General features: G+C 49.8%; 1 protein-coding gene across 3 annotated transcripts in view; it reads right to left on the reverse strand.

The window, feature by feature from the left end:
• The window catches only part of SUPT5H (SPT5 homolog, DSIF elongation factor subunit), a 33,592-nt gene that overhangs the window by 13,961 nt on the left and 3,728 nt on the right, over positions 1–15,903 (reverse strand). For 2 of the 3 annotated variants that reach the window (XM_009194453.2, XM_009194454.3), the window contains exons 3-9: positions 11,006–11,171; positions 5,735–5,800; positions 4,597–4,666; positions 4,411–4,479; positions 4,232–4,297; positions 3,892–3,922; positions 3,522–3,590 (exon numbers count right to left, since the gene is read on the reverse strand). In XM_009194453.2, coding sequence (XP_009192717.1) covers positions 3,522–3,590; positions 3,892–3,922; positions 4,232–4,297; positions 4,411–4,479; positions 4,597–4,666; positions 5,735–5,800; positions 11,006–11,171 — 537 coding nt within the window. Of the gene's footprint in view, positions 1–3,521; positions 3,591–3,891; positions 3,923–4,231; positions 4,298–4,410; positions 4,480–4,596; positions 4,667–5,180; positions 5,193–5,734; positions 5,801–11,005; positions 11,172–15,903 lie in introns of all 3 variants that reach the window. The other variant, XM_009194452.3, reaches the window with a different exon arrangement.

Consider the following 15,903-nt stretch of genomic DNA (forward strand, 5'->3'; position numbering starts at 1 on the left):
CAACATAGTGAAGCCTTGTCTCTACTAAAAATACAAAACTTAAGGCTGGTTGGCCAGGCGCAGTGGCCCATGCCTGTAATCCCAGCACTTTAGGAGGCTGAGAGGTGGATTACCTGAGGTCAGGAGTTCAAGATCAGCCTGGTCAACATGGTGAAACCCCGTCTCTACTAAAAATAAAAAAAAAAAAAAAAAAAAAAAATCAGCTGGGCATGGTGGAGGGTGTCTATAATCCCAGCTACTTGGGAGGCTGAGGCAGGAGAATCACTTGAACCCAGTAGGTGCAGGTTGCAGTGAGCCAAGATCGCGCCATTGCACTCCAGCCTGGACAACGGTGTGAGACTGTCTCAAAAAAAAAAAATTCAGGCTGCGCGCAGTGGCTCACGCCTGTAATTCCAGCACTTCGGGAGGCCAAGGTGGGCTGAAACCCCATCTCTACTAAAAAAACAAAAATCAGCTGGGCGTGGTGGCAGGCGCCTATATTCCCAGCTACTTGGGAGACTGAGACAGGAGAACTGGTTGAACCTGGGAGGCAGCGGTTGCAGTGGACCAAGACTGCACCATTACACTTTAGCCTGGGTAAGAAGAGTAAAACTCCATCTCAAAAAAAAAAAAAAAAAAAAAAAAAAAAAAAAAAAAAACACGAAGTCTTGATATATGCTACAACATGGATGAGACTTGAAAACATTAAGTGAAGGAAGTCAGTCACAAAAGGTTAATGATGCCATTTGTATGAACCGTCCAGAGTTCACATAGTCAAATCCACAGAGAAAGAAAGTAGATTTGTAGTTACCAGGAGCTGGGAGGAGGGAGGAATGGGGAGTGATGGCTAATAGGTATCGGTTTCTTTTTGTGATAATGAAAATGTCGTGGAATTAGATGGTGATGATGGTTATGAATATACTACAATATATAAAACCCACCACAGTTTACACTTTAAAAAATTAAATTTTAGGCCGGGCACAGTGGCTCAGAACTGCAATCCCCGCACTTTGGGAGGCCAAGGCGGGCGGATCACTTGAGCCAGGAGTTCAAGACTGGGCTGGCCAACATAGTGAAACCCTGTCTCTACTAAAAATACAAAAAAATCAGCCAGGCATGGTGGCAGGTGCCTGTAATCACAGCTACTCAGAAGGCTGAGGCAGAGGTTGCAGTGAGCTGAGACCGCACCATTTCACTCCAGCCTGGTCAACAAGAGTGAAACTCCGTCTCAAAAAAAAAGAATAATCAGAGTCATAACGCAAATGAAGTGACTAGAATTTTACCCCAGGGCACCATGTAGGTGGATTTGAGCACATTTCTTTTAATTACTATTATTATTTTTTTTTGGTAGAGACCAGGTGTCACTATGTCACTACGATGTCCAGGATGGCCTCGAACTCCTGGGCTCGAGCTATCCTTTTGCCTCAGCCTCCCAAAATACTGGTATTACGACTAGCCACCATACCTGGCCAAAAGGTACCTTTTCAGCCTCCCTGTTGGGGAATCGCACCCCACAAACCCCAGTCTCCCCCATGACAGGCAGGGACACTTACCACTATAATAATCAGGAAGACATTTCTTCCCCGCCCCACCCAAGACAGAGTCTCACTGTCACCCAGGCTGGAGTGCAATGGCGCGGTCTTGGCTCACTATAACCTCTGCCTCCCAGGTTCAAGTGATTCTCCTGCCTCAGCCTCCAGAGTAGCTGGGATTACAGTCAAGAGCCACCATGCCCGGCTAATTTTTGTTTTTTTTTTTTTTTTTTTGAGACGGAGTCTTGCTCTGTCACCCAGGCTGGAGTGCAGTGGCCGGATCTCAGCTCACTGCAAGCTCCTCCTCTCGGGTTCACGCCATTCTCCTGCCTCAGCCTCCCAAGTAGCTGGGACTACAGGCGCCCGCCACTTCGCCCGGCTAGTTTTTTGTATTTTTTAGTAGAGACGGGGTTTCACCGTGTTAGCCAGGATGGTCTCGATCTCCTGACCTCATGATCCGCCCGTCTCGGCCTCCCAAAGTGCTGGGATTACAGGCTTGAGCCACCGCGCCCGGCCTAATTTTTGTATTTTTAGTCGGGACAGGATTTCACCATGTTGGCCAGGCTGATCTCAAACTGGCTGGTTTCAAACTCCTGACCTGGCGACCCACCCGCCTCAGCCTCCCAAAGTGCTGGGAATTATAGGCATGAGCCACTGCGGCCAGCCTTTGAGGAGGACATTTCAGCACATTTAAAATCATAGTTTGCAAACCCTGCAACTGTCTACTTGGTCCCACTGGGTCACACCCAGTGGTTCAACAGGTAAAAGCATGATCCCTGTTAACTGAGAAAGCTACCAGCCAGCACCCTTTAGAGCGTTTGCCCTGGTTCCCAAACTGCCAATTAAGCCTTTGACAACAGCTCTGCTAAGTAAATGCAAGCTGCAGAACAAGTCCTAGCTGACAGCTGGACATAAAGCCACCTAATCTTTTTTTTTTTTTTTTTTCCACGCTGGAGTACAGTGGCGCCATCTCGGCTCACTGTAGCCTCTGCCTCCTGGGTTCAAGTGATTCTCCTGCCTCAGCTTCCCAAGTAGCTGAGACTATAGGTGTGCACCACGATGTCCGGTTGATTTTTGTATTTTTAGTAGAGACAGGGTTTTATCATGTTGGCCAGGTTGGTCTCGAACTCCTGACCTCAAGTGATCCGCCCACCTCAGCCTCCCAGAGTGCTGGTATCACAGGTGTAAGCCACTGTGCCCAGCTAAAAGCCACCTAATCCTAATGATGCTGAGAGGCAACCCAGGGGCCCAGAGAGGGGAAGGAGGTGCATCAGAGTCACACAGCTACAAAGTGGCAAGAGCAGGACTCAAATTCTGTCAGTCTAAAGAAAACCTGGGCCTTGGATGCAGCATTTGCTGCCTGGCATGTGGTGAAGACGGTGACCCCAGCCCAACAGGGCTGGTGAACAGGCAAACCCACTCTCACAAAGAAAAGGTGCAGGAAGCTAGCTGGCGGACTTCCAAAGAGCTACAGGGGTGGCAGGACCCTGCCAGAAATGCAGAGAACAAAGACAACATATCTGTCAAGCCCCAGAGAAGCCCTTCCATCGAGGCAGTGGTCTTGTTCTAGCTCAAGCAGCTCACTTAGCAGGCAGCTCTGCTCAGCACAGGGGCACCTGGTGCCCCTGAAGTTGACAATCTCCTGGCCGGGCGCGGTGGCTCAAGCCTGTAATCCCAGCACTTTGGGAGGCCGAGGTGGGCGGATCACGAGGTCAGGAGATCGAGACCATCCTGGCTAACACGGTGAAACTCCGTCTCTACTAAAAACTACAAAAATCTAGCCGGGCGAGGTGGCGGGCGCCTGTAGTCCCAGCTACTCGGGAGGCTGAGGCAGGAGAATGGCGTGAACCCAGGAGGCGGAGCTTGCAGTGAGCTGAGATCCGGCCACTGCACTCCAGCCTGGGCAACAGAGCAAGACTCCGTCTCAAAAAAAAAAAAAAAAAAAGACAATCTCCTTCCCTCTGGGTGTTGCCATGTCTCCCCACCAAGCCGCCTGCCTACCCAACTTACCGTGTCTGTGAACTGGTAGGCAATGAACTTGCGCATCAAGGAAATGGCCGTGGCCCGTTCCTCCCCGATCTGGAAGATGAGAGACAGATTTGAGAGAGGTGACAGGATGGAGAAAAGGACACAGGAAAGGGGGCAGGAGACAGCAGCAAGAAAGATAAAGTAGGACCAAGAGAGGAGAGAGAAAGAAGGATGGACAGCCAGGAAGATGGGATGGGAGATAGCGAGTCAGTAACGTGGAGTGGGGGACGGAGACAGAAGGACCAAGTGACTGGCAGGCCACAGAGACCTGGGACAGATAGACACTTCTTCCCCACAAAGCAGCCTCCCTCATTCTCCTGCCTCCTCCAAGCTCCAAGGTCAGAGCACGTACCTTACATTTGACAGTCCACAGATTGGGATCCCTAAGCAGCAGAGGAAAAGGAAGCCCTTCAGTGAAGCTGGATCTTCAGCAACAAACAGATGAACTCCCAGGGCCACCCTCTTCCTCTGTTTTCACACCCAGGTTCCCCCATACTCAGTGGCTTCCCCACGCTTCTCCCCATGAGCAAGAGGAAAGAGAAAGTGCCACCTTCCCCTCCCTACCCCCGCCATCCACCACACTGTCTGTGTGACTCTGCCCCGACTTGTTTCAGGGAGCCACCTGTTTGGGCACCATCACCCCATACAAGATTCGCACCCCAGCACGGCCCCCACCATCCCAACCCCCTTACTTGACTCCTGGGAGTAGCTGCTGCTGGGTGATGTCGTCTGAGAGCTCATCAGATCCTCCGTATACCCTGAAGGGAGGAGGGCAGTCAGGAAGGAAGGGATGAAGCTCTGTCAGACCCCTGCCCCTTCCTGCTTAGGGACCACCTGCTCCCCACCCCACCTGCCCCCGCCATGCCCTTACGTCTCTCCCACAGATGACTTGGCATATTTCTTCATGTAATACTCGCCCAGTTCTTCTTCTCGCTGGTCCCTGGAGCGTGAATGGGGAAGCAAACACGAACTGAAGGTTGAGGAGAGCAGGTGGGCTGACCTACCCCCAAATCTCCCCACAGGAGCCAATCCCACCACGTTTCCCTTCCTTGCCCACCTCCAGAGGTTTTGCAGGCGGCGAGCCCCAGAACGATCTTCATCCAGGACAACATTATCAATATTGGAGGCTGAAAACAAATGGGCAGAGGGTGTGAGCAATGGCAGGTGGAGGGCAGGGGCCTGGAGAAAGTAGGGGCGTGCAGCTAAGAGGGTCAGGGTTTGGCCCTGGGGCAGGAGGATGACATCTCACAGAGGAAATTCCAACCCCTCATCCCCTACTCTGTCCTACTCAGCATCCTGCTTCTTGTCAAAAAGACTGGGGATCGGGCCCAGCAAGCTGGGGGGTTTCCAGCTGTTCCCATCTCAAAGTCACTGTCCAGGCACACCCTGGACTGCACCCCACCCTACACATAGCTACCACCCACAAATGCACAGTCCCAGACAGACACATCCATGCTTTTCCAGGTCAACAACTGGGATAGACCTGGCCCCAGAACTCCCTGACTCTGGAGCCTACATGGGTCAGAGCCTCCAGGGCCAGACCAGGGCTGGTGGGGAGGCGGTGAGGGCAGGTGCCTCAGGAAGGAGGAAATGTCAGGATATGGGAGGAAGGTTAGGGAATCACACTTTTCAGATTCTTACCTTCAATCTCTTCTACTTGGAGGAAGAGGAGGTGGTGGTGGTGGTTGTGGTGGTGGTGGTGGTGGGCGAGGGCAGACAAAGGATGAGCCAAATTATAGCAGCAAAATCAACCAATGGGTTGGGGGAGGGGAAGGGAGGGACACAGAAAGGTTGAAAATCAAAAGTAAAGGCCAGGCACCAGGTGGTTGGGGAGAAGCCGAAATGTATGAGGCGCACAGAACGGAAAATAACGGGGAAAGGGGGGCACTGGCCCAGGAAGTGGGGGGTATCTTGGGACAGAGCTTGCCCACCCTACAACCCCAGAAGGGATTCACTGGGCCCTGGGATCCCAGAGTCCTCTCCCTACAACATCCCCACCCCACAGCCCCACCCCCCACTCATGGGCCTAAAAGGAAAAAGCAGGGAGCTGGTCTCTCTGGGAAGGACAGAAAGAAGCAAGGTGAGGACGGTGGGGGTTGGGGTGTACAGGGGATGGGGGGTGGGGGGAATGGGCTCTGAAGACCTGTCAGCCACCCTCTTCCCAGTAGTCTTGTGGAGGCAGGACCCACACACACCTTTCTCTAGGATGTCCTCTGCTCCATCCTCCCACTGGTCCTCGTCCTCATACTCATCGTCGACATCTGAAATGGAAAGGCCAAGTGGTAAGGGGCAAAGGTGAACAGCTCCCAGGACACGAAGCATCTCCTCTGGAATATGTGCACTACAAATCCCCACTGCACAGAGGAGGACACTGAGGCTCCGACAGGGAGGCACTCGTCCGGGGCCATGCCACAGAGCTGGTGCACGCAGCAGGGTCGAGGGGGACATACAGCTCTAACTAGCTCTGTAAGTCATCCCCTCTCCTTACTCCACTCCCAAATCCCTTTTAAAAAACTAAGATCAACGTAAGCAAGAAGGAAAGTTCCCTCCCAACTATCAAAAATGATCGGTAGACACCACCTTTTTTAAAAGATGGTTCGTGGTCTGTTGGTTTTATGATTCTCGTACATTTATAACAGCTAATGCTGAGAGCATACTATACACCCTACCCTGTTCTGAGTACCTGACACAGGTTCCTCACTGATCTTCCTGGCAAACCCGAGGGAGGCATTGTCGCTGTTCCTATTTTATAGCAAGGGCTCCGAGACCCAGAGAGATGAAGGAACCTGCCCACAGACTCAGCTGGGATCTGAGAGGCAGTCTGGCTCCATGGTCCATGTACTTAATCTCTTCACTATGTTGCATGTACTGCTTTGTAGGTATCAAACATTACACTAAAAACTTAATACATGCACATAATGAAAAACTCCAATGTTATAGAGGATGTAGTATCAATTAAGTCTCCCTCCCATTTCTAACCCCTAGTATCTCAGTAACCTTTCTCAAAGGCAACTCCCTGACTAGTTGCTTGCCTAGAGATGATCTGTGTACATATATGACATCCATGTAAGGCTGGACGTGGTGGCTCACATCTGTAATCTCAACACTTTGGGAGGCTGAAGTGGGAAGATCACTTGAGCCCAAGAGTTTGAAACCGGCCTGGACAACATAGTGAAACCCCCTAAATCCAAAAACTTAAAAAATCAGTTAGGGTTGCGGATAGTGGCTCACGCCTGTAACCCCAGAGCTTTGGGAGGCCGAGGCGGGTGGATCACAAGGTCAGGAGCTCATGATCAGCCTGGCCAAGATGGTGAAACCGCGTCTCTACTAAAAATACAAAAAATTAGTTGGGTGTGGTGGTGGGCACCTGTAATCCCAGCTACTCGGGAGGCTGATGCAGAAGAATCACTTGAAACCAGAAGGTGGAGGTTGCAGTGAGCTGAGATTGCACCACTACACTCCAGCCTGGGTGAAAAAGCAAAACTCCATCTCAAAAAAAAAAAGAAGAAAAGAAAAGAAATGCATGTAATCCATCCTGTTGCCACTGTTCCCTGCATGTAATTTTTGTTTGTTTTTTTGAGACCAAGTCTTGCTCTGTCGCCCAGGCTAGAGTGCAGAGATCTCAACTCACAGCAACCTCCACCTCCCAGGTTCAAGCAATTCTCCTGCCTCAGTCTCCCAAGCAACTGGGACTACAGGTGCCCACCATTGTGCCTGGTTAATTTTTGTATTTTTAGTAGAGACAGGGTTTCCCCATCTTGGCCAGATTGGTCTCGAACTCCTGGCCTCAGATGATCCACCCGCCTCAGCCTCCCAAAGAGCAGGGATTACAGGCATAAGCCACCACACCCAGCCACATGTAATTCTTTAACACACTATTCTGTACCTTTCTTTTTTTCTCAACACTACTACAAACTCAGAGCTCTCCCACAGGAGCACAAGCTTCATATGCTATATGGCCCATAATTTGTTTAACCAGGCCCTGATCATCAATAAACATTTAGGTCACCAAATTTTACAACTGCGAACAGGACTACAACATGCATCTTTGTTCTCATGTCTTCATGCACTCATGCAAGTTTCACCATAAAGTAAATTCTAAAGAGGAACTGCTGGGTCAAAGGGTTCCTGCATGTTAAATGCTAACATAGCCTTCCACACAGGCAGTGCCCACCAACACTTCCACCACCAACATATGGGTGTCTCTGGGAGCCCACAGCTGTCACCCAGCATGGCATCCATTCTCTTGCTCTCCAGGAACATCCAGAGCACCTCCTGTCCCTTTGACAATAAACTAGTTTTCTTCTCAGGTAAAAGAGTCCCAGGAAAACACAGGATGTGTTCTAAGTAATCTCTCTTCCCATAGGTAAGGGAAAACAAGCACATTTATTATCATCACGGACGTATGAACTAGTCTTATCTTTTCAGGAACTGACATTTGGCCATAAATATCAAAAATCTTTTTTTAAAAAAATGCGGCCGGGCATGGTGGCTCATGCCCGTAATCCCAGCACTTTGGGAGGCCAAGGCGGGCAGATCACAAGGTCAGGAGTTCGAAACCATCCTGGCTAACACAGTGAAACCCCGTCTCTACTAAAAATACAAAAAATCAGACGGGCGTGGTGGCATGTGCCTGTAGTCCCAGCTACTCAGGAGGCTGAGGCAGGAAAATCAGTTGAACCCGGGAGGGAGAGGCTGCAGTGAGCCATCGCGCCACTGCACTCCAGCCTGGGGGACAGAGTGAGACTCTGTCTCAAAAAAAAAAAAAAAAAAAAATTGCACCACCTTTGCCTAGGAATTTGACTGATAGGGATTCAACAGGTAGAACAGAGATTTTTCATCTGGGGTGGTCTATGTTAGATGAAAAAACTACAGCTCCTATTTTCAGTAATCTGGAACTGAAATTTAGCATTTACATCAGCTACATACAATGGCAACAAACCACACAATGTTAGCTGTGTCACTGGCTCTTTCACAGCACATTACAGCTGTAGGTATCTCAAGGCAGCATTTACATTCACTGCTACTCGAAAATTAGATTCTTATTATCTAAATATGTTAACAAAGAAACATATGCACCAAAATGTTCTTTTTAAATATTCTGATGACTGTATTTCAATAAATTGTCCTCTATGGAATCCTATGTATTTTGTTTTATGCATTTCAGAAGATGGTTCTGAGAAGGGAACAGGGTTTCACCAGACCACAAAAGGGGCCACAGCACAAGAAAGGTTAAGAACTTTGGTCTAGATAATAAATTGTATGCATGTGTTTAAGTATGTATGAAGATGTTCACAGCATTACTGCATGTGCTGTGACACAAACAAACTTCAATATACAACAAGAGCCTGGTTAAATAAAACACATTACACAATGAAACACTGTGCAGTCATTGGAAAAAAACAAATATTTTAATACTATTGATGATAATACTGACAGCAGCTAATGTTTATTGAGCACTTAGGCGTCAGAAGACATCCAGAAAATTTTCTTTTTTGAGACAGGGTCTCATTCTGTTGGCCAGGCTGGAGTGCAGTGGCTCAATCACAGCCTACAGCAATCTCGACCGCCTGGGCTCAAGCGAGCCTCCTACCTCAGCCTTCTGAGTAGCTGGGACTGCAGGCGCAAGCCACCAAGCCCGGCTAATTTTTTGTTGTTGTTGTTGTCAGACATGGGGTCTTGCGATATGCAAATTCCTGAGCTAAAACAATCCTCCACCTTGGCCTCCCAAAGTGCTGGGATTACAAGCGTGAGCCACTGCACCCGCCCAGAAACTTTCCTTATACACCTTGAGTCATTTAACCTAAGCTGTCTCTGTTTCTCTACTTTTGCAACTGTGGAACGATAAAAAGCAGTTTACAGAAAAGTAGTTATAACGTGGACCTACGTAACCTTAACAAATAACAACCCTGTTTTCTGAGGGCTTTTCCTAGGTTAGGCATTACATTCTAGGTCGCCATCAACTTAACGAGCTTTATATGCATGGTCCCCCAAATCCTCGCCATATCCCTGCTGTAACAGAAAGAACTATTTCCCCCTTGCACTGAGAGAGGAGGAGACTCAGTGACACATAGGACGCTGTCCAGGGCTACATGGAGAAAACAGTGGAGCGAGGCTAGAAGGGCCCCAAATCTGTCAGACTACCTTTTCAGGTTACCTAATTTCAAGTCATTTGGGCTTTCCATGACAAGTACAAACCACTGTCAGATTTTAAAAGATCATAATGGTGCCAGGCGCAGTGGCTCACGCCTGTAATCCCAGAACTTTGGGAGGCCGAGGCAGGCAGATCACGAGGTCACGAGTTCAGACCAGCCTGACCGACATGGTGAAACCCTGCCTCTACTAAAAATACAAAAATTAGCCAGGCGTGGTAGCACACGCCTGTAATCCCAACTACTCAGGAGGCAGAGGAAGGAGAATCGCTTAAACCCAGGAGGTAGAAGTTGCAGTGAGCTGAGATCGCACCACTGCACTCTGGCCTGGGCAACAGAGTGAGACTCCATCTCAAAAGAAAAAAAGATCATAATGATCCTGTGATTGTGTGTGTTTTTTTGTTTTGTTTTTTGGTTCGAGACGAGCCTAGCCAACATGGTGAAATCCCGTCTCTACTAAAAGCACAAAAATTATCTGGGCATGGTGGCAGCCGCCTGTAATCCCAGGTACTCAGGAGGCTGAGGCAGGAGAATCGCTTGAACCCAGGGGGCGGAGGTTGCAGTTAACCAAGATCGCACCATTGCACTCCAGCCTGGGCGACAAGAGCGAGACTCTGTCTCAAAAAAAATATATGGGCCGGGCGCGGTGGCTCAAGCCTGTAATCCAGCACTTTGGGAGGCCGAGGCGGGCGGACCACAAGATCAGGAGATCGAGACCATCCTGGCTAACACGGTGAAACCTCGTCTCCACTAAAAATACAAAAAACTAGCCGGGCGAGGTGGCAGGCGCCTGTAGTCCCAGCTACTCGGGAGGCTGAGGCAGGAGAATGGCGTGAACCCGGGAGGCGGAGCTTGCAGTGAGCTGAGATCGCGCCACTGCACTCCAGCCTGGGCGACAGAGCAAGACTCCGTCTCAAAAAAAAAAAAAAAAAAAAAAGAAAAAAAAAATATATATGGATATATGGCCGGGTGCGGTGGCTCACGCCTGTAATCCCAGCACTCTGGGAGGCTGAGGCGGGTGGATCATGAGTCAGGATATCGAGACCATCCTGGCTAACACGATGAAACCCCGTCTCTACAAAAACTACAAAAAATTAGCTGGGTGTGAAGGCACATGCCTATAATCCCAGCTACTTGAGAGGTCGAGGCAGGAGACTCGCTTGAACCTGGGAGGTGGAGGTTGCAGTGACCCGAGATCGCACCATTGGACTCCAGCCTGGGTGACAAGAGCAAAACTCTGTCTCAAAAAAAAGAAATGGAACTAGAAGTGGAAGCTCAGCCTCTGCTCAGCACTGGCCCAGCACTGTGACATACCAGCCTCATCCAGAATGAAGCCTCCATGGCGGGGTTTCTTGGGGGGCCGGTCATCATCTTCTTCCTCCTCTTCCTCATCATATTCCTCCTCCTCTTCCTCCTCTTCTTCTTCCTCAGGCTCTTCTTCCTTCTCACTGCCCGCCGCACTCCGCCGTTCTTCCTCTACCTACAGGTGTCAGGCAGGGTTGTAGCACCAGAATTCTACTACCCCAAAATCCGAAAACCAAGTTCCCCACCCTAAATCTGACCTCAGATCGGCCTGGCCAATCACAGCCCCCTTTGCCCTGCCTACACCCCTTTCACTCTAGCCTGCTCTCTGGTTACCATTCTATCTCAGCAACAGCACTGCCATCTCCCCAGGCACTCAACCAACCCTGGGAGTTGACCTGGGCTTCTCCCTGCACTAGATTTCTTGCTCACTTTCCAGCGGGTCTTTAACTATAATAGCTCGATGAAGCTTGGTCCTTGGGCCTCATTTCTTTTCCTTTCTTTTTTTTTTTTTTGAGATGGAGGCCCACTCTGTCTCCCAGGCTAGAGTGCCGTGGCACAATCTCAGCTCACTGCAACCTCCACCTCCTGGATTCAAGCAATCCTCCTGCCTCAGCCTCCTGCGTAGCTGGGATTACAGGCATGCACCACCACACCTGGCTAATTTTTGTATTTTTTTAGTAGAGACAGGGCTTCACCATGTTGGCCAGGCTGGTCCTGAACTCCTGACCTCAGGTGATCCACTCGTCTCTGCCTCCCAAAGTGCTGGGATTACAGGTGTTAGCCACAGCAACCAGCCCATCTCTTCCCATTCGACAACTCCCCAAGGCCAACTTGTCCTCTCCCTTGGTGGTGGGGGACATCTCTGTGACAGTGACTCCCATCTCTGTTTCTAGTCCACACTGCTCACCAAGATCACTGGCCAGCCCTGTTGCTAATTCTGTGGCCATTCTGTATTCCCTACCATCCCAGCAGCGTCTGGCACTCCAACCATGCCCTCCCTGGAGAAATGTTCCTCTCTTGGCTTCTGCTGTACCATGCTCTCCTGGTTTTTCTCAAAACTCCAACGGCTCCTCTTCAAGCTCCTCTTACTATTAACCCCTTCAAGTCTGACATCAATTACCAGGGCTCAGTCCAGGGCCACTTTGTTCTCCCTCCATGCACTCTCTCCCAGGACATTTTACCTTCCATGACCCCAGTTCCTGACTCTACAGACGACACCCTCATCTGTCTCTAGACTCCCACCTTTTTCCAGAATTCAAGACCTCCATGCACCAGCAGCATCCTGGATGCCTCCCCCAGAGGTCCTCTGAGCTCTTTCATACCCACTGTGTCCCAAACTGACCTCATCGTCTTCCCCTAGACCTGTGCTGGCCTCCTCCAATTACCGACAGGCACCAAATCCTCATCCTTTCTGCCTGTGAACATCATTTCTCCAACCCATCCTTTCCCCCCAGCCCCATACATCTGAGCCTAGGCCACGACACTGCCCTCTAACACCTGGATCCTTACCCCAGCCTCCTCCCTACTCTCCTGGCCTCTAATCCCTCTTTCCATACCAGCAATAACATTAATGGATGCATACCGAACTTCAATCTTTAACTCATTAACTTCACAACTTCTTCCATGTCATTACTACAATCTATTTACCTAATACAGGTTGAGCATTTCTTTTTTTTTTTTTTTTTTTTTGAGACAGAGTCTCGCTCTGTCGCCCAGGCTGGAGTGCAGTGGCTGGATCTCAGCTCACTGCAAGCTCCGCCTCCCAGGTTTACTCCATCCTCCTGCCTCAGCCTCCCGAGTAGCTGGGACTACAGGCGCCCGCCACCTCGCCCGGCTAGTTTTCTGTATTTTTTAGTAGAGACGGGATTTCACCGTGTTAGGCAGGATGGTCTCGATCTCCTGACCTTGTGATCCACCCGTCTCAGCCTCCCAAAGTGCTGGGATTACAGGCTTGAGCCACCGTGCCCGGCTGAGCATTTCTTTTTGTGTGTGTGTGATGGTGTCTCGCTCTGTTGCCCTGGCTGGAGTGCAGTGGCGCGATCTCGTCCCACTACAATCTCCACCTCCAGGGTTCATGCCATTCTCCTGCCTCAGCCTCCCCAGTAGCTGGGACGACAGGAACACACCACCAGGCCCGGCTAATTTCTGTTGTATTTTTTAGTAGAGACAGGGCTCCATCATGTTAGCCAGTATGGTCTCGATCTCCTGACCTCATGATCTGCCCGCCTCAGCCTTCCAAAGTGCTGGGATTTCGGGAGTAAGCTACCGCGCCCAACCAGGTTGAGTATTTCTAATCCAAAAATCTGAAATCTGGTCAGGCACAGTGGCTCACGCCTGTAATCCCAGCACTTTAGGACGCTGAGGCGGGTGGATCACCTGGCATCAGGAGTTCAGGACCAGCTTAGTCAACATGGTGAAACCCCGTCTCTACTAAAAATACAAAAGCTAGCCCTGCGTGGCGGTGGGCACCTGTAATCCCAGCTACTCAGGAGGCTGAGGCAGGAGAATCACTTGAAACTGGGAGGTGAAAGTTGCACTGAGCCGAGATTGTGCCACTGCACTCCAGCCTGGTCAATGGACCGAGACGCTGTCAAAAAAACAAACAAAAAAACTGAAATCTGAGAGACTTCAAAATCTGAAACTTTTTCAGCACTGACATAATGCTCAAAGGTCATGCTCAGGCCGCATGCGGTGGCTCACGCGGCTCACTTGAGGTCAGGAGTTCAAGATCAGCCTGGCTAACGTAGTGAAGCCCCATCTCTACTAACAATAAAAAAAAAAAAAAAATTAGCCGGGCATGGTGGCACATCTGTAGTCCCAACTACTTGGGAGGCTAAGGCAGAAGAATTGTTTGAATCTGGGAGGCACAGGTTGCAGTGAGCCAAGATCACACCACTGCACTCCAACCTGGGTGACACAGTAAGACTCTGTCTCAAAAAAAAAAAAGGTCATGTTCAAAGTAAATGTTCACTGGAGCATTCTGGATTTTCAGATTAGGGAATGCTCCAGTGTAAATATTACAAAATCAAAAAAAAAAAAAAAAAAAAAATCCAAAATCTGAAACACTTCTTGTCCCAAGCATTTTGGATAACATTCAATGTGTATTTTCTTCAAATCCATTCACGTTCTTAACATTTCTATGTTATGCAATGTTTCAAATTTTAAAACTTTTTGAAGGTTTGTCATAAACACAAGGTAACTATAAAGATAAAAGCAAAACAATGTTATTAAGACCCAGCATGATACTGTTGCCTGCTGCAGGCTCTAAGCTCTAAGCCTAAGGCCTATTCTCCCACCCAGAGGCGTTCAAGACCCAGAAGCACTAAAATGAAATTTTCTCATGACCCAATCAAGACAAGACACACAACTGAAAAGGAAATATTCTCACTAAATGATTCAATGTAGCTTAAGGTCTTGTCTTTATTCCACCTAAAAGCACCTCTCATCATCCCCAACCTAGAATATACGGTACAGTCTTGGAAAACTGTGATCTAAAACATGAACCTGCCAGGCACGGTGGCTCAAGCCTGTAATCCCAGCACTTTGGGAGGCCAAGGCGGGCGGATCACGACGTCAGGAGATTGAGACCAACCTGGCTAACACGATGAAACCCGTCTCTACTAAAAATACAAAAACATTAGCCGGGCATGGTGGCGGGCTCCTGTAGTCCCAGCTACTTGGGAGGCCGAAGCAGAAGAATGGCGTGAACCCAGGAGGCGGAGCTTGCAGTGAGCCGAGATCGCGCCACTGCACTCCAGCCTGGGCGACAGAGCAAGACTCCATCTCAAGAACACCACCACCACCACCACCAACAACATGAACCTGACCATTTGGTCCCCTGCCCAGCTTCAGCCAGCCTGGACTAGAAGCACATGCTCTGCCTGCTGCCTCTCCCCATTTCCCACCCTTCAGGACTGCCTCCCCATCACCAGGCCTCAGCTGCACTCAACTACTTGGACCATGCTCTCTCAGTGCTGGCCATCATCCATGCTGGTTCTTTGTATAAAAAGTCTCCTCTGGGGCTGGGTGCAGTGGCACGTGCCTGTAATCCCAGCTACTCAGGAGGCTGAGGCAGGAGAATCACTTAAACCCGGAAGGCAGAGGTTGCAGTGAGCCGAGACTGTGCCACTACACTCCAGCGTGGGAGACAGAGCGAGACTTCATCTCCAAAAAAAAAAAAAGTGTGCCCCCCATTAACACTTCAACTAAAATATTTCCTCCCTAGCTGGGCATGGTGGCTCACACCTGTAATCCCAACACTTTGGGAGGCCAAGGTAGGAGGATCACTTGAGCCCAGGAGTTTGAGACCAGCCTGGACAATCTGACAAAGCCCTGTCTCTACCAAAAATACAAAACTTAACCAGGCATGGTGGCAGATTCTTGTTGTCCCAGCTCATTGGGAGGCTGAAGTAGGAGGACTGCTTGTTCCTCAGGAGGTTGAGGCTGCAGTGAGTCAAGATCATACCACTGCACCCCAGCATGGGTGCAAAGTGAGACCCTGTCTCAAAAAAAAAAAAAAAAAAAAGGCTGAGCAAGATGGCTCATGCCTGTAATCCCAGCACTTTGGGAAGCTGAGGCAGGCAATCACTTGAGGTCAGGAGTTCCAAGACCAGCTTGGCCAACATGGTGAAACTCCATCTCTACCAAAAATATAAAAATTAGCCAGGTGTGGTGGCGTACCCCTGTAATCCCAGCTACTCAGGAAGCTGAGAGAGGAGAATTGCTTAACCATGAGGTAGAGGCTACAGTGAGCCGAGATCACGCCACTGCACTCCAGCCTGGGTGACAGAGTAAGACACCGTCTCAAAAAAAAAAACAAAAAACCAACCTTCCTCCTGCAGGCAGCCACCCCCGCCCCCTCTCCCCCGAGCAGAGTCAGGCACATCCTCTACGCTCACAATTCTCTG

The sequence above is a fragment of the Papio anubis genome, chromosome 20 (genome assembly GCF_008728515.1).
Source record: "Papio anubis isolate 15944 chromosome 20, Panubis1.0, whole genome shotgun sequence".
NCBI lineage: Eukaryota > Metazoa > Chordata > Mammalia > Primates > Cercopithecidae > Papio > Papio anubis.